The sequence below is a fragment of the Neoarius graeffei genome, chromosome 1 (assembly GCF_027579695.1).
Source record: "Neoarius graeffei isolate fNeoGra1 chromosome 1, fNeoGra1.pri, whole genome shotgun sequence".
Classification (NCBI taxonomy): domain Eukaryota; kingdom Metazoa; phylum Chordata; class Actinopteri; order Siluriformes; family Ariidae; genus Neoarius; species Neoarius graeffei.
This window is the reverse complement of record NC_083569.1, coordinates 12,200,464-12,226,425: the sequence shown is the minus strand read 5'-3', so window position 1 is coordinate 12,226,425 and position 25,962 is coordinate 12,200,464. Positions and strand designations below refer to the sequence as shown.

At 41.3% G+C, this 25,962-nt stretch overlaps 1 protein-coding gene across 1 annotated transcript in view; it reads left to right on the top strand.

The window, feature by feature from the left end:
- epha4b (eph receptor A4b) overlaps positions 1-25,962 on the top strand; it is a 287,524-nt gene that overhangs the window by 173,674 nt on the left and 87,888 nt on the right. Inside the window, exons 7-8 of the mRNA XM_060929623.1 lie at positions 767-929; positions 4,020-4,128. Of these exons, the coding sequence (XP_060785606.1) occupies positions 767-929; positions 4,020-4,128 (272 nt within the window). The remainder of the gene's footprint in view (positions 1-766; positions 930-4,019; positions 4,129-25,962) is intronic.

Below are 25,962 nucleotides of genomic sequence, written 5' to 3'. Positions count from 1 at the left end.
AGTCGAAAGTGCTCAGTTGTTGCTTGTTTGTTTGTTTAAACCAAAAGGTACTTTGGTGACGACTAAACATGAAAATTTATTGAAGGCTAACTAATCCTTGTTAGCATGTGTCCTCATTAGCATTAGCAAAGCCTCATTAGCATATGCTAGATTTTTTTAGCTCAAAATCTCATTCTCATCTCATTATCTCTAGCCGCTTTATCCTTCTACAGGGTCGCAGGCAAGCTGGAGCCTATCCCAGCTGACTACGGGCGAAAGGCGGGGTACACCCTGGACAAGTCGCCAGGTCATCACAGGGCTGACACATAGACACAGACAACCATTCACACTCACATTCACACCTACGGTCAATTTAGAGTCACCAGTTAACCTAACCTGCATGTCTTTGGACTGTGGGGGAAACCGGAGCACCCGGAGGAAACCCACGCGGACAACATGCAAACTCCGCACAGAAAGGCCCTCGCCGGCCCCGGGGCTCGAACCCATGGCCTTCTTGCTGTGAGGCGACAGCGCTAACCACTACACCACCGTGCCGCCAGCTCAAAATGCTATTGTTATTTAATGTACCAAAGGACAGTTTGGCCAGTAAACATTAAAAAATGTATCTATGATAGTTAAACCTCAGTAGGTTTTAAGAATTAAAACTAGATCATGTTAATTAGTCATGCTGGTTCATAGCAAGATCAGTATTTGCCTGGTTATAACAGCCAGGCAAGAGTTTCTGCGGGTTTTTCTTCTTGACTGTTGTGTCCTTTGGGCCTTTCAGAACCAGCAGGATCAGAACTATACAGTGCTGAAGACAAAATCTAACATGATGACTGTGGAAGGCTTGAAACCTGGCACTACGTATGTATTCAGGGTTCGAGCTCGAACTAACGGAGGCTACGGCAGCTACAGCGGAGAGATCGAGCTGGAGACCAGCCAGGAAGGTAATTTCACCATCTCTCTTCTCTTCTCTCTTGATCTTTCCTCTTCTATCTCTCTTTCATGTCTTTTATGCTGCTGTCATTCTGCTTTTACTGGAAAAATCCTCAGACACCTAAGAGATTTCTAATGGATCCTGATGAATTTTTAAGGTGGAACGTGTTGTTCCTCATGAATCATCTTTTTTTTTTCCTGATCATCGAGACATGAAACGAGGCATATTGGTGTATAATATTAACCAACAGGATTTTGATGGAGATCATTAAACCAGTTCCCATTAAGGTCCGTTATGTATTGGGAATCATGATATCTCATCTCATCTCATTATCTCTAGCCGCTTTATCCTTCTACAGGGTCGCAGGCAAGCTGGAGCCTATCCCAGCTGACTACGGGCGAAAGGCGGGGTACACCCTGGACAAGTCGCCAGGTCATCACAGGGCTGACACATAGACACAGACAACCATTCACACTCACATTCACACCTACGGTCAATTTAGAGTCACCAGTTAACCTAACCTGCATGTCTTTGGACTGTGGGGGAAACCGGAGCACCCGGAGGAAACCCACGCGGACACGGGGAGAACATGCGAACTCCACACAGAAAGGCCCTCGCCGGCCCTGGGGCTCGAACCCAGGACCTTCTTGCTGTGAGGCGACAGCGCTAACCACTACACCACCGTGCCGCCCGGGAATCATGATATCACGAATAATATTAATTACACTCACCAGCCACTTTATTAAGAACACCCACACACCTGCTGTTTTATGCAGCTATCTAATCAGCCAATCCCTTGATAGCAGCACAATGCATAAAATCATGCAGATACAAATCAAGAGCTTCATGGGTGTTGATGCCAGATGGACTGGTTTGAGTATTTCAGAAACTGCTGATCTCCTGGGGTTTTCACACACAACAGTCTCTCGAATTTACACAGAATGGTGCGAAAAATAAAAAACACTGAGTGAGTGACAGTTCTGTGGGAGGAAATGAACGCCTTGTTGATAAAAGAGGTCAGAGGAAAATGGCCAGATTGGTTCAAGCTGCCAGGAAGGATATAGTAACTCATATTATCACTCTTTACAACCGTGGTGAGCAGAAAAGCATCTCAACATGCAAGAGCAGAAGACCACATTGGGTTCTAATCCTCCCAGCCAAGAACAGGAATCTTAGAATCAAGAACAAGTTCCTATTAAAGTGACCAGTGAGTGTAGATTGATTTTATTTATTTATTTATTCATTCATTCATTTGCGGATATCGAAAACATGGCTAAACGTGGAAAAAAAATCACTTCTAAAATGAAAGAAATTTCTCAAATCTCTGCTGATTTGAGACTTCCTCCTTTTAATTGAACTAACATCAATCAGTGATGATAGATTAGCAAAGCAAAAAAATAAGCATTTTCATTCACTTTGATAATTTAGCCAAAATTTACGAAAGAGTGGATTGGATTTACAATATTTACCACAGGGAGTAGTGATACACTGATGTTATGATATATCAGTGATAACAATCTTTAATGATAATCCGTGAATAAATGCTAGTGAGGAAGAGTTGGCGTTTTACTGGAATTATGCTAACTGACTCCTGTTTAGCTTTCATTAATTCCTAGCAACCTTAACTTTTTTTTTTGAAGAGAAAATTGATCATTCAGTCATTTCTTTTATCTAGTTTTTCTCTCTTTCTCCTCCTGTGTGTGTGTGTCTGATTGAGCAGCTGCTATGAGATTTAGCACTTTGCTTTTGTATGAGTACCGTGAAGTGGAGTGTGACTTGCTTGCGTCTTTGCCTTTGTTTCCCAACTGAGGAGAAACATGTGCACGTATTAATGCCCGAAAGGACAAGGAAAGCTCTGTTGCGCAAACCTGAGTGCTTGCAACAATCGACACACACACATCGACAAATCTTCAGGCCATTGTACCTAGCACCTGCAGTGCATGTTTGACTAATTGAAACCCTGTTATGCCCCAGCAGGACTTGGTCCAAGGTCACTTTTTTAATACTGTGCATCCATCACGTTAATTACTCTTTTAATTAGACATGAGGTGCTTAAGCTCATGCCTCATTGCAATGTATTAATAAAAGCCATAAATCCCTTTGTTCTTTGGTCTCCGAGGATAATCTAGCAGGCATAGAGTGGGGTTTGTTCATATTTTCTGGTGCTCCTGAAGTGTAAGACGAAGTATAAGGTCTCATTCCAGGGTTTGTTTTAATAAAAGAACGCTCAAGTCTTCACTTGAACTATTTCAAATGCTAACTGGACAAACTGTAAAATAATAAGAATAATAATTTAAAAAACAAGTATAAATCAGGCGGCACGGTGGTGTAGTGGTTAGCGCTGTCACCTCACAGCAAGAAGGTCTGGGTTCGAGCCCCATGGCCGGCGAGGGCCTTTCTGTGTGGAGTTTGTATGTTCTCCCCGTGTCCGCGTGGGTTTCCTCCGGGTGCTCCGGTTTCCCCCACAGTCCAAAGACATGCAGGTTAGGTTAACTGGTGACTCTAAATTGACCGTAGGTGTGAGTGTGAATGGTTGTCTGTGTCTGTGTGTCAGCCCTGTGATGACCTGGCGACTTGTCCAGGGTGTACTCCGCCTTTCGCCCGTAGTCAGCTGGGATAGGCTCCAGCTTGCCTGCGACCCTGTAAAACAGGATAAAGCAGCTAGGGATAATGAGAATGAAGTATAAATCATGCACAACTAGCAACATGTCTTGGTATTTCAATAAATGACACTTTCTTACCTAGTCCCCTTGTCCTTCACTGTTTAATATCTGGCACACGTGCTCGCTGAGTGCTGAATGTAATTTGAAATCAATTCATGTCACTAAGGATATTCATTTCATTTTCCCCAAGAGGGGCACTTACTCATGCACAGCCCAACCTTGATAAATGATAGATATGTTTTGAGTAATGATGCAAAAAAAAAAAAAAATCCATACAGTGGTAGAGAAGCATCCAAAACCAGGCCGCAGCTTGGAGCTATAACATGACCATTTTCTAATTTAAAATAAATAAATAAATTAATTAATTAATAAATAAAGACCTGGTATCTTGTAGTCCAGCAAGGAACATTGCAGTAATTTATCGCTCTTTCTCCTAGATATGCTGGCTATTGGAGATCCCAACCAGTCCACCATTTTGGCAGTGTCGATAGCAGGAGGCGTGGTGCTGCTCATCTTCCTCGTCGCCTGCTTCGTAGTGAGCGGAAGGTAGGATTCTTGGCTACAGCTTCAAAAAATGGGAGTGATTTCATAATCATTGTGATTCTCCAAAATTCCATATGCACTGATGATAGGAAGGTTAAAATAAGTGAAATAAGGCAATCAAAGATTCTGCAAATCTGAGCGACCTAGCCATTGTAGGCTATTCTGATAATTCTCTAATTATGTAGGCTCATACTGTACTGTACTCTACTCGAGTACAATTGGACTCGAGTCCGACTCATGCCCAAATTTTAAGGACTCGTGACTTGACTTGTATTTGAGCACTGATGACTCGGACTTGGACTCGGACTTGTGCATTACTGTAACTGCATTCAGACTTGTAAATTGGAGACGAGGACTCGGATTTTTTTCTTTATTTTTTTTTCTAACATGCCATAATAATTTGGCACAAGATATTTATATCTACATTAATTTGTATACTAATTTTGTACAAGAGAATGCACATTCACCTGTTCATACATCATGTTCAGGAACAAACTAATGTTAATGGCACTAAAATGCCTGGAGAGAATGCCCCTAGGATTGTCCGCTTTGCTTATACAGACTTCTCATGCAGTGGGGAAAAAGTGCACTGCTATGTGTTCCATATGTAGAAGAACTATTGAGGAGACGACGGGGACAACCTCGAACTTCAATCGTCATTTGGCAAGACTCCGCCCAGAGAAGGAAGTGACACACTATGTTCATTGCTCTGTTGATAGCGGGGCTTGCTTGCTGAGCGATGAACTAGCTAGTGTTAACCCTCTCTCATGTTATTTGCCCTGTTGATAGTGGGCGGGGCTTACTGAGTGATGAACAAGCTTTTTATCTGTAGCCTGTTAACCAAAATGGGGCAGTCAAGCAGTAATGTTAGTCCAACACAGTAGCAGAGACGCTTTCACATAAAGGCAGCAACAGCCACCATCAAATGGTGCAGCTGGAGTCTTGTTCTCGGACTCAACTTGAAATTTTCTTTAATGACTCGGAATTGAACACTGGGGACTCGAGACTGGACTTGGACTTGAGGTTTAGTGACTCGACTGCAACACTGACTATACATATGGCAGAAAACACAATGAGCTGTGCAGTTATATGAAGATAATCAATGATGCAATGACATTACATTTTCTTATACAAAGTGGAGTGTCTGTTACTAAAGAAATCTGGATCAATAACATTTTCATTTATTTACAAAAGAACAACACTGTCATTTTTATCTATTTATAGTTGCATTATAGTACTAATGTTATGGAACGTCCAGAAAACAAGTTACTTCCTGTTATGACTTGCGTTTTAGCACCTACAAACAGTTTTTACATCACTGCCAACCTCTTCGCTTTCCCAGTAGAAGTTCATAAGGCAGGAGAAACTACAAAGCATCTTGAAGGCTGTGTCAGAAAATATAGTACAGTAACAGCTTTACATCCGACACTGGATAGTGTTACAGAAACCTGCTGACCAATCGATTCATTCATAAATGAAATGTTAATAATCATGTTAATCTTACACACAGCTAAACTAAAAGGGCTCACCGGACCCATAAATAAGTTGTTTGCTCAGGAATCCGCTCCGACTGAATTAAATAGTGATCCTGAATACTGAGCTCTTATTGAAGTCTCTAAAAATGTTAGTATTGATTGGAGGTGATTGCCTATCACACTGAGTGCTCTATTTAGGGATTGACTGGGGCCAGACCTAATTAGACCAAAAATGCATATACACACATGCGCACACACACTTGTACTTCTATCATTGTGGGGACACTCGCTGACATAATGCATTTCCCCGTCCCTTACCCAAACCTTAACCATCAGAACTAAATGCCTAACCCCAACCTGAACTCTAAAACTAAGTCTTAAAGGGGAATTGAAGTCATTTTTAAACTTGCTTTATTTCTTAATTAACATGTTATTCAATTACGTTTTCAGTTTTAGTAACCTTATATCGTGACTTGTATTGGCAACTAATTGCAATTAAATATTATACTTATCAGCCTATTCGGTTTTTAGCCCTGTTGAATTTAATTTGTTTGGTCCACGGCAGGCATCACTTATCCGCATGATCTTCACGAGACTTGTGCAAGACTTTGAAACGTGAAGTGTCACCCAGGTGTCAGTGCCGCCATTTTGAAAACTGTTTTCCAAACGAAATATTGCACAAAAACAAGTTTAAATGACGATTACTGCCTACTTTTTTCAAACTTTCCTGATTGCTATCAAAACAAACAAAACTTCTGGCTTGATTACATCAGCATTCGAAAGAGGGCGCGCATGTCTTTTGACAACATTGGCAGATGTTGGTCACTTTCCCTGTGTCCAAAATCGCTCCCTACTCACTATACTCACACAGTAACAGCTTTACATCCGACACTGGATAGTGTTACAGTTGTTTGGTCCACGGCAGTTGTTTATTTATTATTCACGCGCACACACACTTGTACTTCTATCATTGTGGGGACACTCGCTGACATAATGCATTTCCCCATCCCTTACCCAAACCTTAACCATCAGAACTAAATGCTAACCAAAGCAATATATCCCATCATGCATTGCGGTCACGCTGAAAGAAATCAAATTAAAAGTCTCAAATTTGATTTAATAAAAGGCAGCGGCAAAAAAGAAAGTATTCAGCCTTGATTTAAAAAGAACTGAAAGATGTAGGTACTTTGTATTGATTAATGTGGGAAATATGCTCAGGATAATATGTATTTATCATAAAAATACATGCATGTATTTATTATTTTGAAAACCCACCAGCCGGCTGATCTAGCACGTTTTAATTGTGCGATAGTAATGACGTAAATAGCGCGACGGACTAGTGTCCAAAAGCGTTTTTTCATTTTACCAATTAGCTCACTATATAGTCCTCTTTATAGTAATTCCCTATATAGGGAGTAGTGAACGAGTGAGCGATTTCAGACACCGGGCCATTGCTTTGACATATGGACTGTTATATTACATAGCGTATTTCAAACACTCATAACTTGCTATAGCAGTGACAAAATCGCTATCAAAAATGCATTCCTATATTTAATAAAATGAGAGAAATAGAATTTTAATAATAAAAAAATTGCTTTCAGTTCCCCTTTAACCCTCAAACAGCCCTTTGAAGAAGTAAGGACCAGCTAAAATGTCCTCACTTCCTGAAAACGTCCAAAGATTTTGTTGGTTAAAGGTATATTCTGGTCCTCAATAGGTAGCAAGAACAAAAGCACACACAGACATGCACGAATCAATCTGTCTTTCTTTGTATACGTAATGCTTACGTTTCACACCCGATGAGAGCATAGAGACCACTCTCAGTAGTGAAGACAGATCGAGGAAAGCATGGAGAAAAGGCATTTATTGGCCAGGTGCCAGCCAAATGAGGCGCTTCGCAGCTTTCACACGTGTCGATACACCACCGTGAATTCCTCCTTCCTGCTCTTTTTTTCAGCTTCAGGCAAATTGAAAGCTGGACAAATAGAGCAGGGGGATAGGGATGGGGATGTCAAAGAGCCCTCAGCCAGTGAGGACTGTGTGTGTGTATGTTCTCGAAGAAGATGAAAGAGAACATTTGAAAGACAGAAAAGGACAGAAGAAGAGGTGAAGTGCAAGGTAGAAAGAAAAAGGGAGACAGAGCAGAAAGCTAAAAGGCCAAGACACTCAGAGAGTCAGATATGAGAGAGAGAGAGAGAGAGAAAATACATTTGATTCACACTGCCATCACCTCTTTCGTTCAACATCTGCCATCATTACATTGTTCCTTTCAACATTTCTTTCTACTTTTTCCTCTCTCGGTCTTCCTCCATCCCTTGTTCGTGTCCTGTCTTTACTATTAAGCGTAGACTTACTCGATTGCTGTTGTAAGGTTTAGTGTCCCTGTTGTTGGAAGCAAAAATGTGTAAATCTTTGAACATGTTCATTTTTTTTCCTATCGTATTATAATATTGTGAACCTATAAGAGGGGAAAGAGCTTTCCAAGGGGGAAGCCAAAGAACCCTCGGCAAATTACAAAGCTAGTACTGTAGCTGTTTTGGTCATGTGTTGCTACATGTTAAAAGCCTGTAACTGGGAGGGAGGGGGAATTAAGGACTATCAGAAATAACTGCAAAAATAGCAAAAATTATGCATACTGGGTTTTGCTGTCAGATAACCTCCAGAGCAAATAGTCTTTGCAACAAAGGGATTCATTTTGCTAGTGGTGGAAATTTTTTGATTTGATCTACTTTTTGCAGATCAAGTCTCTTCACAGGGCTCTGATTCATCTGCAAATACAATTTTAAATCATCTCGACAAACAGAACGAATGTAGCCTTAGTATCCATGCATGAAAATATATGCAAAGAGAATACAGTGGCTATAGAGATACACGTCATATTTCAAAAACCAGCTCTGCTTAGTTGCTTTTGGGCAAATTGTATAATGAAGCTTTTCAGTCTCCCAGGGTATTTTAGAAACTCCATTAAAATGCTCTGAAAAAGGGCTTTGAAAACAGATCCATCAAGCCAAGTTTTCTTTGCTAGGGCTCTGGGGGAACCCAAATGTATGTAGAACCCTACAACAGGGGGTTTCTGTTTCAAAACAGGTACCATGTAGATCTGTTAAAATTCCAAGGAATGTTCCAGGAACCTTGTTTCATATAGTGTAGCAAGTAAAGACAGTTCAAAACAAATCTCTTCTGAGGAGCCACTGAAGAGCTTCACCAGAAATTTCCTGCCAGTAAAAGTCTTAGGACTGTCTTGAGACAAACTCTGAAAAGGAGGAATGTCTTCAAGGTTATAACGCTTCCAAGCCCACTCAGTTTGACACACTACTCCTATGACCTCAGATTCCTTTCTCGTAAATTGCCTTATCAAGTGTTTTGCAGTCTCTGTGAAAAGCATATCCACCTGTACACAGGGTCTATGAATATCATCAAGCTAAAATGCACTTTCAGAGGAGTTAGTACAATGACTTGGTCCAGCCATACATAAAGTCAAGGGTTTTTTTTGTTTGTTTTTTTTAAACTATTACTCATGAACAAGTGCTTGGTGAAATGGTAGGTCTTCATTCTCTGTTTGCCACCATTAAGACTGTCAAGGAAAGTTTATTCCACAACATGGATGTCAGGACAGTGAACAGTCTTGATGCATGGTTTCCTTGCACCTTGAAGGACAGGGGGTCTTAACGAGTCCTGCTATCTTTGACTTGCAAGTGACGTCAAAGCAAAATAGAAACCCGGATGTTGACCATGTTGGTGGATATACAAATGCGGGGTCAAGCGACATTCCATACAAAACATAGTCATGCATGTGCAACTCTCTTTGTTGTTCCACTGCTTTAAGTGTTCTTTTAGCTATGCCATACCTTTGTGGTCGTGGTCACAATAGTACTCGTGACTGTGGCATGTTCCGATTTTTTTAGGATTCCATCCGTGATTCGGAAAGAGGGCGAGGAAACTCTAAGGCTTAGTATGGAGAGGAGATGAGGGGATCAGGACACTTGGTCCAATGACCATTTCGTCCAAAGCCTTTTTCATATGCACTATTTCAGGTATTCTGGTGTTCGCGAACGAAAGCCCCATGAGAGCGCTGCTCATCGCCTAAAGATTTAACAAGATCCAGCCGTCTTTAAAAATTAATAACTCGGCCAACGGAGCTCACAGCAAAGCCAAATTTTTACAGGTACCTCCCTCCAAGCCTCCCCCTTCGAAAGAGCATGGTCTCAGGTCCGTAGGACCTCACCTTGGCCCGGGATTCGCGAACAAAACCCCCATGAGAGCGCTGTTCCGTGCCTGAAGATTTAATATGATCCAGCCAGAAACATAGACATGCAAGCGAGCAGCCTGCAATGAAAAGGGCATTAACTCATCCCAGGGTCAGCAAGTGGCACGGGCTGATGTGGTTGCTCCCCTTAATACGCTCTTTTGTGTCGACGCGCACATACTATGGCCTTCATTTGCTTTACAAAAATGTGTTTTGCTTCGGTGAAATTCCATTGAGAATTCCTCCTTTTTTGAACAAACAAATACCTGAAATATAAAATAATTGGTAGTGCATATGAAAAAGGATTTGGACGAAATGTCTTAACTATTGGACAAAAAGACATTGGACGAAATGACCTGTATTCATACTTGATGGTCGGTAAGCATCTTATCTTCAGAAAAGTCTGACGTTTTAAAATAATATGGGTCAAAACCACACATATCTATCTTCTCTTTGTATTGAATCTTTGCTCAATCGTTCAAATTGTGGTAATACTGAGAAAATTCAGCATTGTTTACAGACATGCTTTCAGCATCTGCCATCCTAGTTGCTTTGTATATCCACCATCATGGCAGATGCTCATGATGTAGCACATTTTATTCACATGGTTGCAAGTCATGTATAGGGTTTAAGGGAATGTTTAAGGGAATGTGGTACAGTGCAGGGTTTGATAAGTGCCTTTAGGTAGTTGGGGGGTTGTTTGTCTTTGTGGACAAGCAAATAAGTGACTTGAATACGTCATAAAGCAAGTAGAGGGAATGCAGCAATGGGGTACCATTGCCCAACCAAGCTGCTGGATAACTACAGCTCTGTAACTGTTTATATTTATGGGGGGGGTGACTTTTGCTAGACTAGGGGTGTTGGATATCACTTTTGAGTTAGTCACCATATAGTCTCCATAGTCTCCATCATCTATAGATGCAGGTTGAAATTCCAGGATGGCCAGGCTAGTGGACTGTGACTCTGCCAAACCTCACTAATATGCTCCTCTCCCAGCTTAAACAGCTCCCAGTGGAGAAGCATACTACATTGTGAGAATTTGTAGCTTTGAAGTACTTGTCTAGTACACAGGAAATGCATATTGGCATGCTGCACTGCATTCAGACATTAAACATTTTTTGCCAGTCTCCAAGTTACCAGATGGTGAGCACACATCAGACTGATTCTTTCCTTTCATTCTCCAGTTCTGTTTCCCTGAGAAGCAATTAAAATCTGCCAGTTGAATGCTAACGATGTGGGAGAGTGTGTCTAACTCCCACGAGCCTACCCAGTAGGCCTGGCAAAATGTTAGCGCTATTTCCATACTCCCTACTTCCCCGTATCCAGGCTACCCCTCTTTGATTTTGACAAATTTGTATACTGTATTTTTGTGCTGCTGGAGATCCACAGCTTTGTAGTGTTGATTCTCAAGTTCAGCTTTTAAAATTGAAGTTCTCCTGGAGACTTTTGGTGACTCAAATGTGTTGGAGCTAAACTCAATGGGGCACTGCGTCTACAGAAGCAGGGTTGAACTAGGACGGGGTGTTCAGCTAATTTTGTAGAGACCCAACTTGAAATTCTTTGCTTATAAAGTCTGGATAGGGTGGCATGGTGGTGTAGTGGTTAGCATCGTTGCCTCACAGCAAGAAGGTCTGAGTTCAAGCCCCGCAGCCGGCGAGGGCCTTTCTCTGTGGAGTTTGTATCTTGTCCGCGTGGGTTTCCTCCAGGTGCTCCGGTTTCCCCCACAGTCCAAAGACATGCAGGTTAGGTTAACTGGTGACTCTAAATTGACCGTATGTGTGAATGTGAGTGTGAATGGTTGTCTATGTGTTGGCCCTGTGATGACCTGGCGACTTGTCCAGGGTGTACCCCGCCTTTCGCCCGTAGTCAGCTGGGATAGGCTCCAGCTTGCCTGTGACCCTGTAGAACAGGATAAAGCGGCTAGAGATAATGAGATGAGATAAAGTCTGGATAACTTTATGAACTAATGTATTTAGCCCCATAGCTATTTTCTGGCCTGATGAGTGGCCTTCAGCTAAATAATTTACATAAATACATGTGATTAGGGCGGCACAGTGGTGTAGTGGTTAGCACTGTCACCTCACAGCAAGAAGGTTCTGGGTTTGAGCCCAGTGACCGACAGGGGCCTTTTTATGCATTATTTGCATGTTCTCCCCATGTCTGCGTGGGTTTCCTCCAGGTGCACCAGTTTCCCCCACAGTCCGAAGACATGTACTGTATGTTAGGCTAATTGGTGGATCTAAATTGACCATACTGTAGGTGTGAATGGGAAGGGGTGTGAATGGTTGTTTGTGTCTGTGTGTCAGCCCTGTGATAACCTGGCGACTTGTCCAAGGTGTACCTTGCCTCTTGCCCATAGTCAGCTGGGATAGGCTCCAGCTTGCCTACGACCCTGTAGAACAGGATAAGTGGCTACAGATAATGGATGGATGGACATGTGATTAGGGAGGCATGGTGGTGTAGTGGTTAGCACTGTCTCCTCACAGCAAGAAGGTTCTGGGTTCAAGCCCAGTGGCTGATGGGCACCTTTCTGTGTGGAGTTTACATGTTCTCCCTGTGTCTGCGTGGGTTTCCTCCGGGTGCTCCGGTTTCCCCCACAGTCCAAAAACATGCAGGTTAGGCTAATTGTTGGCTCTAAATTGACCGTAAGTGTGAATATGAGTGTGAATGGTTGTTTGTCTCTATATGTCAGCCCTGCGATGACCTGGCAACTTGTCCAGGGTGTACCCTGCCTCTTGCCCATAGTCAGCTGGGATAGGCTTCCGCAACCCTGCACAGGATAAGCGGTTACAGATAATGGATAGATGGATAGATGGACAGACATGTGATTTAAATAAACTGGAGCAGCGGATTGCTAAAGAAGCTGAGCTGGTTCATGTTCAGAAATCTAAAGTCTCTGATCTATGACCAATGATTTGTTCATATGTTTCTCAGCTCAAGTGCAGTAAAATCTCAGTTCAGTCTGCTGAAATACTTTGTTGTTTCTGCCAGTTCATGAACATTTGGCCAAGATGTTTAGGTTATGAGGTTCAAAGAATAATACAGTACAAGCATAATGCACACCGAGTGTGGTTTGAAATGTGCTTTTTGGGTCATTGCAGACTGCAATATTTTCGATGATTTACTCGTAAAGCCCTCAGCATACTTCATCCAGAGATGATCTCATCTCATCTCATTATCTGTAGCCGCTTTATCCTGTTCTACAGGGTCGCAGGCAAGCTGGAGCCTATCCCAGCTGACTACGGGCGAAAGGCGGGGTACACCCTGGACAAGTCGCCAGGTCATCACAGGGCTGACACATAGACACAGACAACCATTCACACTCACATTCACACCTATGGTCAATTTAGAGTCACCAGTTAACCTAACCAGCATGTCTTTGGACTGTGGGGGAAACCGGAGCACCCGGAGGAAACCCACGCGGACACGGGGAGAACATGCAAACTCCACACAGAAAGGCCCTCGCCGGCCACGGGGCTCGAACCCGGACCTTCTTGCTGTGAGGCGACAGCGCTAACCACTACACCACCGTGCCGCCCCTCCAGAGATGATGTTTGGTTGAATTCCTATAAACAATATGATATAATTGTATTGCAAACTGATGTTGTTTAGAGGCTTTACTTGTCATGCTGTGTCCATGACAGTTGAGCAAACTGTGCAGACAAATGCAAATAATGTGATGAAGCCTGTAAAGCCTGTAATTGGAGCATTTATATGTGACAGCCAAAACAAAAACATAGACAGTATACAAGCTTGTAAGCTGGGTTTGTCTTTGTGAAACCCTCGCAGATATCGTATGCTGAGGCTTTAAGTCATTCAACTAGTCTCAATTCTGAGCGTTTGTCAGAAGCAAACGAATGGTTTATCTCTTGGAAAGCCTGGTATAAATGAACATGTCCTTATAATCAAGAACGAAGTTCTCCAGAAGGCCTTCAAGTCTGTCTCATCAAAAGGAAGAAAATATTCTTTGTTAGCGCACTGCTGTTAAAGTGGAGCATCTGGTACATGCCTTGGGTTAGACCTGATATTTAATGATGATGAAGCTGTATGTAAAACAGATGCACATTTGTATGCTAATTATCCCTAGAACCTGCGGAAAACAAAACATTAAAATGTTGAATGACTTTCATACCTCTAACATTATACATATTTGCTTCAATTAGATTGCCTCTACTCCAAATTTCTGGTAATAACCAATCTGTCTTTTGGAACTTGGAGATTGGCATGCAAATTTAGTATCTGGGAAACTTTGAACAGCATGGTGGCATTTCTCATCAGCCAAAGCTTTGCTTGTGTAGCACTTTTGTTCATCTGTGTCGAAAGGAAAGGTGCCAGTGAGAAAGGAAGAAGCATTGCCATTGTAGTACAGTGGACAGAATGAGACTGCCGAATGTTTTCACGAATTGGAGTGAGAGGCATTGTTCTACTGGTATTCTACCAAGCCAGCAGAAGACACACAGACACACACTTAGTATGATCATGCTAATGGTATAATGGATTCCTCATTCACTTAATATGATGGAGTGCCCTATGACCTGGGAGACTGTTAAAACAGCTCTTGGGTATCGTAACTGTGTATCTTTACATGGCTAGCCTTTTATAGCCATGAGTTGTGATGTACAAATAGGAAAATATGGCAAGTTGCCAACTACACTTAACCAGACCTGTTCGTGCAAGTGAATAAAGAGTGAGCATACACACGTTAATGAAAAAATCCACTCTGAATAGCTTATCCACAAAATTAACATGTTGGCCTTCACTAATCAAATTGATTTATTTTGGAACAATATCTTGAATTGAGGTGGCACGGTGGTGTAGTGGTTAGCACTGTCGCCTCACAGCAAGAATGTCCGGGTTTGAGCCCCGTGGCCGGCGAGGGCCTTTCTGTGCGGAGTTTGCATGTTCTCCCCGTGTCCGCATGGGTTTCCTCTGGCTGCTCTGGTTTCCCCCACAGTCCAAAGACATGCAGGTTAGGTTAACTGGTGACTCTAAATTGACCGTAGGTGTGAGTGTGAATGGTTGTCTGTGTCTACGTGTCAGCCCTGTGATGACCTGGCGACTTGTCCAGGGTGTACCCCGCCTTTCGCCCGTAGTCAGCTGGGATAGGCTCCAGCTTGCCTGCGACCCTGTAGAACAGGATAAAGCGGCTAGAGATAATGAGAATGAGATGAGATCTTGAATTGAGGGTGGTATGGTGATGTAGTAGTTAGCACTGTCACCTCACAGCAAGAAGGTTCTGGGTTCAAGCCCAGCAGCCGACAGGGGCCTTTCTGCGTGGAGTTTGCATGTTCTCCTCGTGTCTGCGTGGGTTTCCTCCAAGTGCTCCACTTTCTCCCACAATCTAAAGACATGCAGGTTAGGCTAATTGGTGTCTCTAAATTGACTGGTTGTTTGTCTCTATGTGTCAGCCCTGCGATGATCTGGTGACTTGTCCAGGCTGTACCCCGCCTATTGCCCATAGTCAGCTGGGATAGGCTCAAGCTTGCCTGCGACCCTGTACAGGATAAGCGGCTACAGGTAATGGATGGATGGATATTGAATTGAGGGCGGCACGGTGGTGTAGTGGTCAACACTGTCACCTCACAGCAAGAAGGTTCTGGGTTAAAGCCCAGCGGCCAACAAGGGCCTTTCTGTGTGGAGTTTGCATATTCTCTCCGTGTCTGCATGGGTTTCCTCCGGGTGCTCCAGTTTCCCCCCAAATACATGCAGGTTAGGCTAGGTGGTTAGGTGGGTCTAAATTGACCGTAGGTGTGAATGTGAGTGAGAATGGTTGTTTGTCTCTTTGTGTCAGCCCTGCGATGACCTGGCGACTTGTCCAGGGTGTACCCCACCTCTCGCCCATAGTCAGCTGGGATAGGCTCCAGCTTGCCTGCGACCCTGCATGGGATAAGCGGTTACAGATAATGGATGGATGGATATTGAATTGACTGTTTTTTTAAAGTTAATGGTACCTTTTACAAAGTCTGAAGTCTGAGTCATCTTTTTTTTTTTCTTGAACACTCCCATCACTGTTTTGATCTTCCATTCTCATTACTCGTCAGCAGCTGGTCTGAGCTGGGTCAGCAGAGAGCCCTGCCTTGATTTACATGGTCATTTGAAAAAGAACTCCTGTAGTTCTTAGTTGCTGTCCTGCATAGTTTCTGAAGGGCTTTGCAAATGAGATTTTTATTGCTAGCCTTGCATACATGAGCATCCCGGTCAGCTTGCTGTGGTTGAGTGTCCTTATTAATTGGCCAGTAGTGAATCAAACTAGTAAAAACCTGCCCTCATGCGCTGGCCTCCCTATCTCATTATCACCTTCCACGTCCACAATTACCCTAATGAATAGGCTCCAAATTGAATGTTTTCCCCTTGCACCTTTTGGAGACATGGCCATGCATTTGTCCGACATCTCCATTTAATCTCGCTTCCTTCTCTAATAATGACTTTGGAATGAAACATTTTTAAGTAGTGTGAACTGGATAGCATCCAGGTCTACTTTATTAGCAGGAAAGAGAGATGCTAAGTGCTGAAAGATTAGAAGTAAATGAAAAAGGAAGAAGACAAGACACAGACTATAGATTTCACTTTTGCTCTAGCTGTTGTTATATGATAAGCATGTCACGTCATATAGCTGAGCCCCTGTAGCCTTTTAATGCTAGCAGTTACTTCTGATTGCTGTTAACATCACAGGCCACTCAGGATGAATAAAGCCATTTACTATGACCCAGCTCTGACACAGGCCAGTGTTCCAAATCAGCGAATCTGCCCTAAAGGCCTGTCGTCGGTACAAATCATTGCCTCCATCAGCCACCATGACTAAAGCATTACAGCCTTCTGAAAATGTGGAGCCAGAGATAGGCTGACTCTTGCAATGTCATGTCCTCTGTCTTTCTCTCTGGACATCTTTCTCACACTGTCTAACACTAATTGGCACACAGGCGCTATGTTCTTGCTATGCTATATTCTGTACTGTAGTAATTTGATTAGTGAGAGCTGACCAGACAATTTTACATCATTTTGAAAGCATTTAATAAAGTGCTAGAGATCGTATGAACGTCTAAGGAAAATATGCACCATATTCTACACCATCTGCATCTGCATAAAAATGGAATAATAAAAATGCTGCATATCAGCTGAGTGCCTGATGGCTTTGTTGCCATATATCTCAAGGTCACTGCTTTATTGGTGAAAGGGGAAGTGTCTCTTTTTAAAGCCACGCCAAACACCAGGTAATCAAATCGGACAATTAGGCATTATCGGTGGATGTGGTATTGCATCATGCCCTTTCAAGAGCTTGGCTTTCATGCCTTTCAGCAGAGAGGAAGTAAAGACAGGTTTTAACTTGCTGAGGTTTATGTGGACATCAGGAGGACCGGGTTGCTGAGATCATAAGCTGAAATCTGTAATTTGAGTGATGGTGATAATACAGCAATGAACAATGGATAGAAAGTGCATTCTGAGAAGTCTTCATTCAAGGTTTATGCAGTTCTAGCAACATGAAATATATTTTACAATATCTGTATTTGAGATCACAATTTTGAATCCCAAGATTGAACCTGAGTGATACCATGTGCATCCATGGACGAGAGAGAACTGTTGGTTTCTGATTTCTGGCAGGGAGAGATGGCATTCTTCTCTCCTCTCTCAGTTCAGCCCTATCCAATCACAGATGACATCCGGAAGACCAGTAGTTAGTACTCTCATTCGAGAGTGTTCAGCTGCTTTTCACTTCGAAAAGAATGTGAGGATCCATGTGAAGGTTCAGCCTTCACCCTTCCAGATTGGTAGCCGTCATATGATAGGAGAACTAGATAGAGTTCTGGGGGGACTAAACTGGGGGCAGGGAGATGGGCAGAGATGTCCACAAGTGCCAGCGACCAGCGGTTTTCTCTGCTTACACAGATGGTCTGCACTGGCTACTTGATCCCAGAAAAAATAAAAACTTGCCTTTCAATGTTCAGGCAATTTATATCATCTCCACTGCCCATAATTTGCTGCAAATCCAATTATTCCACCACGAAAATGTCTTCGATTCAGATCTAGCAGGACTGGAAGTGACACCATATTTGTTGATTGATTCTCGCACTCTGATTGGATGAGCCAGACCACATGACCACACCGTAGCATATTTAGTAATATTACACCATGTAGGTATGTTGATGAGCCAGGCAGCATACTACAGAAGGTAACTAAGAAAGCCAAGCACATGTACATCATTTTATATATATATATATATATATATATATATATATATATATATATATATATATATATATATGACACTGCTCAAAAAAATTAAAGGAAAACTTTTTAATCAGAGTATAGCATCAAGTCAGTTCAACTTCTGGGATATTGATCTGATCAGTTAAGTAGCAGAGGGGGGTTATTAATCAGTTTCAGCTGCTTTGGTGTTCATGAAATTAACAACAGGAGCACTAGAGGGGCAACAATGAGATGACCCCCAAAACAGGAATGGTTTTACAGGTGGAGGCCACTGACATTTTTATCCTCCTCATCTTTTCTGACTGATTTTTCACTAGTTTTATATTTGGCTAGGGTCAGTGTCACTACTGGTAGCATGGCGCAGTACTTGGAACCTACAGAGTTTGCACAGGTAGTCTAACTCCTCCATCAATACGTGCCATTGCCAGAAGATTTGCTGTGTCTCCCAGCACAGTCTTAAGAGCATGGAGGAGATTTCAGGAGACAGGCAGTTACTCTAGGAGAGCTGGACAGGGCCGTAGAAGGTCTTTAAACCATCAGCAGGACCGGTATCTGCTCCTTTGTGCAAGGAAGAATAGGATGAGCACTGCCAGAGCCCTACAAAATGACCTCCAGCAGGCCACTGGTGTGAATGTCTCTGACCAAACAATTAGAAACAGACTTCTTGAGGATGGCCTGAAGACCCGACATCCTGTACTGGGCCCTGTGCTCACTGCCCGGCACCGTAGAGCTTGATTGGCATTTGTCATAGAACACCAGAATTGGCCGGTCCGCCACTGGCTTCATGTGCTTTTCACAGGTGAGAGCAGGTTCAACCTGAGCACATGTGACAGACATGAAAGGGTCTGGAGATGCCGTGGAGAATGTTATGCTGCCAACAACATCATTCAGCATGACTGGTTTGGTGATGGGTCACTGATGGTCTGGGGAGGCATATCCCTGGAAGGACACACAGACCTCTACAGGCTAGACAACGGCACCCTGACTGCAATCGGGATGAAGTCCTTGGACCCACTGTCAGACCCTACACTGGTGCAGTGGGTCCTAGGTTCCTCCTGGTGCACGACAATGCCTGGCCTCATGTGGCGAGAGTATGCAGGCAGTTCCTGGAGGATGAAGGAATTGATACCATTGACTGGCCCCCATGCTTGCCTGAACTAAATCCAATAGAACACCTCTGGGACATTATGTTTCGGTCCATCCGACACTGCCAGGTTGCACCTCAGACTGTCCAGGAGCTCAGTGATGCCCTGGTCCAGATCTGGGAGGAGATCCCCCAGGACACCATCTGTCATCTCATTAGGAGCATGCCCCAACATTGTCAGGCATGCATACAAGCATGTGGGGGCCATACAAACTACCGAGTACCATTTTGAGTTGCTGCAATGAAATTTCGGCAAAATGGATTAGCATGCCGCATAATTTTTCCACTTTGATTTTTAGGGTGTCTTTGAATTCAGCCCCCTGTAGGTTGATAATTTTCATTTCCATCAAATGATGTGGCATCCTTTTGTTCATAACACATTACCCAGTCCATATCAGGAAAGATATCCAGCATGATTTTTTCCCACTGAGATATGATGTGTTTTATTTAGGTACTGTATATATTGTATATATGGCTTTGCTGTTGCAAATTCCAGAGCCACTTACTACTTTTTTTAACTGGAGAATCCTGGAAATTTCTTATATTGGGAGTAATAGGTTATTTGTGTGTGTACTCGCTAATGGCCAGATTTTCACAATGCATGATACTTGAAACATTCGAGTTGGCATTTATATCAAAGGATTGTATTGATCCCTCCATTATCAATGCCATTTATGCCTCAGGGTCGTGGTGGAAGCTGAACCAATCCCAGCTGATTTTGGGTAAGAAGCAGGGTACACCCTGGGCAGGTTGCCAATCTATCGTAGGGCTGGGCTGTATTCAGAGTTGCTGATATTAGTTCAAAAGAAAAATCAGTATTTACATGTGCGAAGTTTCTTGTCTTTTGAGTCAGGTTATGCAGCTGTATGAATAGTCCTAGTTGTAATTATCACATTGTAAATTTGGTTTGATCTAATAACCTGGCTTCCACCCTCATTTTTGGCAGAATAAAAAATGTAAAGCACTTGATCCAGCACATTTGATTATTTTACATTCTATCTCTTTTTTCCTAAATTGAGGTTGTAAAATTTCAATGTGCGTATGGGATGTCGGGTATTTGATTGCATTTTTAATTCACTATTTTGAGTTCAATTAATAAAATATAGCCATTAATTTGACATGCTCTCCTGGAAAGAAAACATGCCTGTGACTTGAAGGATAAGTTGACCAAGCACTCATCTGCTTTAATTTAATTCATAATTTTATCCATAAGAATTTCAATACTTGCAATGAGCAGTGTCGATTTAGATGCTGTGTTCTCTGATGTCTTCTATGCAAAAAACAAAACAAAAAAACCCACCTTTTCCATGGGCTTTAAAGGGAATAGTACTGTCATATTTGTGCTCATAATATTCACCTTGAGTGGTATTTTTTTATTTTTTTTACATTACTCATTTAATAAAATTGTTGAAAAGTTCAAGATTATTTTAATCAAACATTTTCACAAACCCTTGGATATTGTCAAATCCAAAGACGTATTATTTGTACATTTTCAAGGCCACTATTTTGATTCTTCCTTGTCCAAAAATAACGGGATTAAAATTTAATATCTATCTACACTCTGCCGTCATTTATTTAGCAAGTAGTTTCCACTGAGGATGGAAATTCTGGTTAAGGACTGACAAGTTTCCCAGGAGGCTTATTATCCCTCCATTTTCGACTGAGCCTTGTACATCACATCAAAGCATTTCTGATTATCCATTAATTCATGAGCACAATGGATTGCAGCTCGATTTCCAGTCATGACAGTTGTCCACTGTAAAATAAGATTGACTGGACTCTATATATGAAACGAGTTCTATTACAAGATGATCCTGTTGGAGTCCATGATGCATAAGGAGCGGTGTGGAAAGGGCCACACTAATCATGGGAACATCTGAAACCATTTTTTGGACTAATTGAGCCAAATCAAGACAGCTGGCAAGGACATCAGACTGGGGAGCTTTTAATGGAGATGAATGCAGTGCCAGCAGGAGATACCCTAACCCTCCCTCATGTTTCTGCTGTCCATTTTTTCTGTCTCCTCCACAACACCCTTGCCATTATATCAGTTTCTGCTCCCATGGTCAGCATTCTTTTATTGACCTAATGAAACCCTGCCTGTCTGGTGAAGTATATCAAAAGATGAGTTGTTCCATCATGCCATTTTGTGCCCATCAGCACCAGTTTCTCAGAGTTCTGCTCTTTATTTAAGACGAGTCCTCTCAATCTTTCTTTGAACATCCATTAGATCCATATTCAAGATGGTTCATTCATACATCTTCAAAGGCTCACCCTATCCATATTTATTGTGTTTCCAGCACTTTTTCAAAGGTGTCCTCTTTTCTCTGAAATTCTGGGATTCTGCATTTGATCTCCATTTCCATTTCGATTTTGTCTCTGGTGTAGATTTTCAGCTTTACTTTAAAGGGTAGGGTTTTTCTGATCAAGATCAGGGCCTCAATCTGCACTAGCATGGGAATATAGATCACATCCTGTCATATTCAACACCCACAAGATATAGACACTGTAGATGCATGAAAATATTGTCACTACGGTACATCTGCAGTTCACTTGAGAAGTAGCTGCTCATATGCAACTTTTGTGGCCTAGAGGTAAAGGTAGTTCAGCAGCTAATTTATTTCTGGAAATTACTTCTTAGCAAATTTAACCTAAACATTGATTGGCTTCACCTGAGAACTCATTTTCTCAAATTTAATAGCCTCCTTCTTGAATCCTAGCTAATGTTTTAATTACTGTTGCATTTAGTTGTATTTATTCTAGCTGTATTTAATAATACTGTATATGTACTGTAAAGAATAGTCCACAGGAATTGACCGAGGACCCTAGAGGATCTGTGCAAATTCTGTATTGAAGCGTGGTGTCAGTTTCCATGTTCAGTATTTTTCTCATATTTTAAGGTGAAAGGCAAGTTGTTGTTTTTTTTCACAAAAATGTGTGCAGTCAAGATTACAGGAAATGAATGTATAAAAGCATTTTTAATTGCATTCCATTCTTATTAGCATAGCACATTTAACATAGACATTGTCACAAAGCAGCTTTAAAGAAATATAAAAATTTTGGATATAAATTTTAAACATATACATTTATAAATTCATACCAATTGAGGAATCCTTAGGTGATGGGTCAGGGTTTGGAGGATTATTAGATTTTGTTCAAGTATTAGAACATTATAGGATAAGCTATAGCTAGCTTATTAATATGAAGATTCCCTTTGCAATATATTAACATAAACAATGGGTAACAATTTACACCAAAGTACGGTAGATTGGTAATTGAATAGTAATTATTTCTTCTTGTACTACATGACGGTAATCATGGTAACATCATCGCTAAACAGTAGTAGCCAGGGTAGAACCATAGTTTAACCAAAGTAGCTAAGGTTAAACCTATGGTTAAACCATAGTCATCATGGTAGAACCATAGTTAAACCAAAGTAGCCATGGCAAAACCATAGTAAACCTGTAGTAGTCATGATTAATCCATGGTAAAACCATAGTAAACCTGTAGTAGTCAGGATGAATCCATGGTAGAACCCTAGCTAAACCAAAGTAACCATGATAAAACCATAGTTAAACTAATGTAGCCACATTAAAACCATAGCTAAACCAAATTAGCCATGGTAAAACCATAGTTAAACCTGTAGTAAAGATGAAACAATGGTAAAACCATAGTTAAACCAAATTATCCAAAGTAAAACCATAGTTAAACCAAAGTAACTAAAGTAAAACTATATTTAAACCAAAGTATCCACGATGAAACCATAGTTAAATGAAAATACATATGGTACAACCAGAGTTAAACCTGTACTAGTCAGGATGAAACCATGGTCAAATCATAGTTAAACCAAAGTAAAACTATATTTAAACCAAAGTATCCACGATGAAACCATAGTTAAATGAAAGTAGACATAGTTCAACCAAAGTAACCAAAGTAAAACTATATTTAAACCAAAGTGTCCACGATGAAACCATAGTTAAATGAAAGTAGACATGGTAAAACCATGGTTAAACCAAATTATCCAAAGTAAAACCATAGTTAAATCAAAGTATCCATGATGGAACCATAGTTAAACCAAAGTAGCCAAAGTAAAACCATAGTAAACCTGTACTTGTAAGGATGAAACCACGGTAAAACCATAGTTAAACCAAATTATCCAAAGTTAAACCAAATTATCCAAAGTAAAACTATATTTAAACCAAAGTGTTCATGATGAAACCATAGTTAAATGAAAGTAGACATGATAAAACCATAGTTAAACTAAAGTAACCAAAGTAAAACTATATTTAAACCAAAGTGTCCATGATGAAACCATAGTTAAATGAAAGTAGACATGGTAAAACCATAGTTAAACCAAATTATCCAAAGTAAAACCATAGTTAAACCAGAGTAACCATGATGAAACCATAGTTAAACCAAAGTAGCCAAAGTAACACCATAGTAAACCTGTACTTGTAAGGATGAAACCATGGTAAAACCATAGTTAAACCAAATTATCCAAAGTAAAACTATATTTAAACCAAAGTGTTCATGATGAAACCATAGTTAAATGAAAGTAGACATGGTGAAACCATTGTTAAACTAATGTAGCTAGAGTAAAACCATATCTAAACCAAATTAGCCATGGTAATACCATAGCTAAACCAAAGTAGCCATGGTAAAACCATAGTTAAACTAAAGTAGACATGGTAAAACCGTAGCTAAACCAAAGTAGCCAAAGTAAAACCATAGTAAATAGGATGAAACCATGGTAAAACCATAACTAAACCAAATTAGACATGGTAAAACCATAGTTAAACCAAATTAGCCAAAGTAAAACCAGAGTTAAACCAAAGTATCCATGGTAAAACCATCATAAACCTGTCGTAGTCATGGTCAAACCATAGTTAAACCAAAGTACCCTGAATCATCTTATTCTTTTTATCTCCTCTCTCATGTACTGGCATTGATATTCTGCAGTGGGTCAAGAGAACAGAGGGACAGAGCAAGTAGAAAAATGGGAGGAGATTACCAGTGGATGAAGGGTGAGGCAGAGATGAGGAAAGAAAACTTAAGGAAGATTTAGGAAGCATTTGGTTTAGAAAAATAAACCCTACAGAAACATAGGGTAGCATGCTGAGGTAACAGTAAGGGTGAGATCCCCAGGAGGAAAAGACACAGCGGTTGCATGAAAAATGACTCTTGACTGACAGCATGTTGCAGGGAGAAAACTAAATTGATATGCAAATGGGGTTTTCACGGCTCTGAGAGAAGGAGAGAGGGAGTAAGAGAGTAGATCTGAATTCTGCTGAAGCCTAGATCTGTTGGCAGGAATTGTGTGAGAGAGAATGTTCCAGAGCATGCGTGCGCACGCGCGCGCGCGCACACACACACACGGCTCAAGGAGAAGGCAAGGGGTATACTGGCAATACTGGTGTGATGGGATATTGGAACGAGAGTAACCTTGATTAAGAAACCCAACCTTAGTACACTGTGCGGCAGGTTCTTATCTTGTAAATATCTTGTAAATATCACAAAACATTAAATGCAAGTATAAAAGTGTAACTTTTTTTTCCTTTTTTTAACAGTAAAACATGTTACGGTTGGCAAATTGCTATGGAATACGTGAAATAAAACACATGCTTTCAGAAAATAATCACATCACAGCACCTTGCTTAAACGTTGATTGTTTACCCATAACAACACACCTTATTGTGTTTATTTATTAATTATCTGTGAAAATGCAAACTTGTAAACAGGAAAGGTGATATACAGTTGATGTCAGAAGTTTACATACAGCGACATGAATGTCATGGCAATATCTGGGCTTTCAGTAATTTATTTGAACTGTTCTTTTTCTGTGGTAGAATGTACAGCATACATCTTTAATAAAAAAAAACAGTAGAATTTGGTGCACGAGTTTTAATTTTCTTTGGGTTTTCTGAAATCAACACAGGGTCAAAATTATACATACAGGGTGAAAAATATACATACAACACACCTAATATTTGTGTAAAATGTCTCTTCGCAAGATTCACTTTGACCAAACAGTTTTTGTTTACCATGAACAAGCTTCTGGCAGAATTCTGGTTGGATATTTCATGACTCTTCATGGTAGAATTAGTAGAGTTCAATTGACTTATAAGCATGGTCCATATATTTTCAATAGGGTTGAAGTCAGGACTTGTTTTAATCGTACTATTAGCCTGCTTTATCCTCCACAACTAGCTCGGATGCATGTTTGGGTTTATTGTCCTGTTGTACATAGTAAGTCCCAAGTCGTATTCAAGTTTCTGATGGTTTATGCTGAAGAATTCTGAGGTAGTCCTCCTTCATTATTCCACCCACTTTGTGCAATGAACCAGTTCCACTGGCAGCAAAACAGCCCCAGAGCATGATGCTGCTACCACCACCATGACACCACCAGCTGGTACAGTGTCCCTCTGTAGATGGTGGTCATTGTGGTCAAACAACTCAATCTTTGTCTCATCTGACCATACAGCTTTCCTCCAGAAGGCTTTTTCTTTGTCCATGTGGTCAGCTTCAAACTTTAGTTAAGCTTGAAGGTGTCAATTTTGGAGCAGGGGATTATTTCTTGGATAGCAACCTCTTAGTCTATGGTAATCTGAACTGTAGACAGTGATCCATCAGCTTCCAGTTCATGGCAGGGCTGTGTCAAGGTGGTTCCCAGGTTGTTTGTGACCATCCAAACCAATTTTCTTTCAGCTGAGGGTGACAGTTTGGGTTTTCTTGAAGCAAAGTGGCTTGGCAAAGTGACTACACCTCAC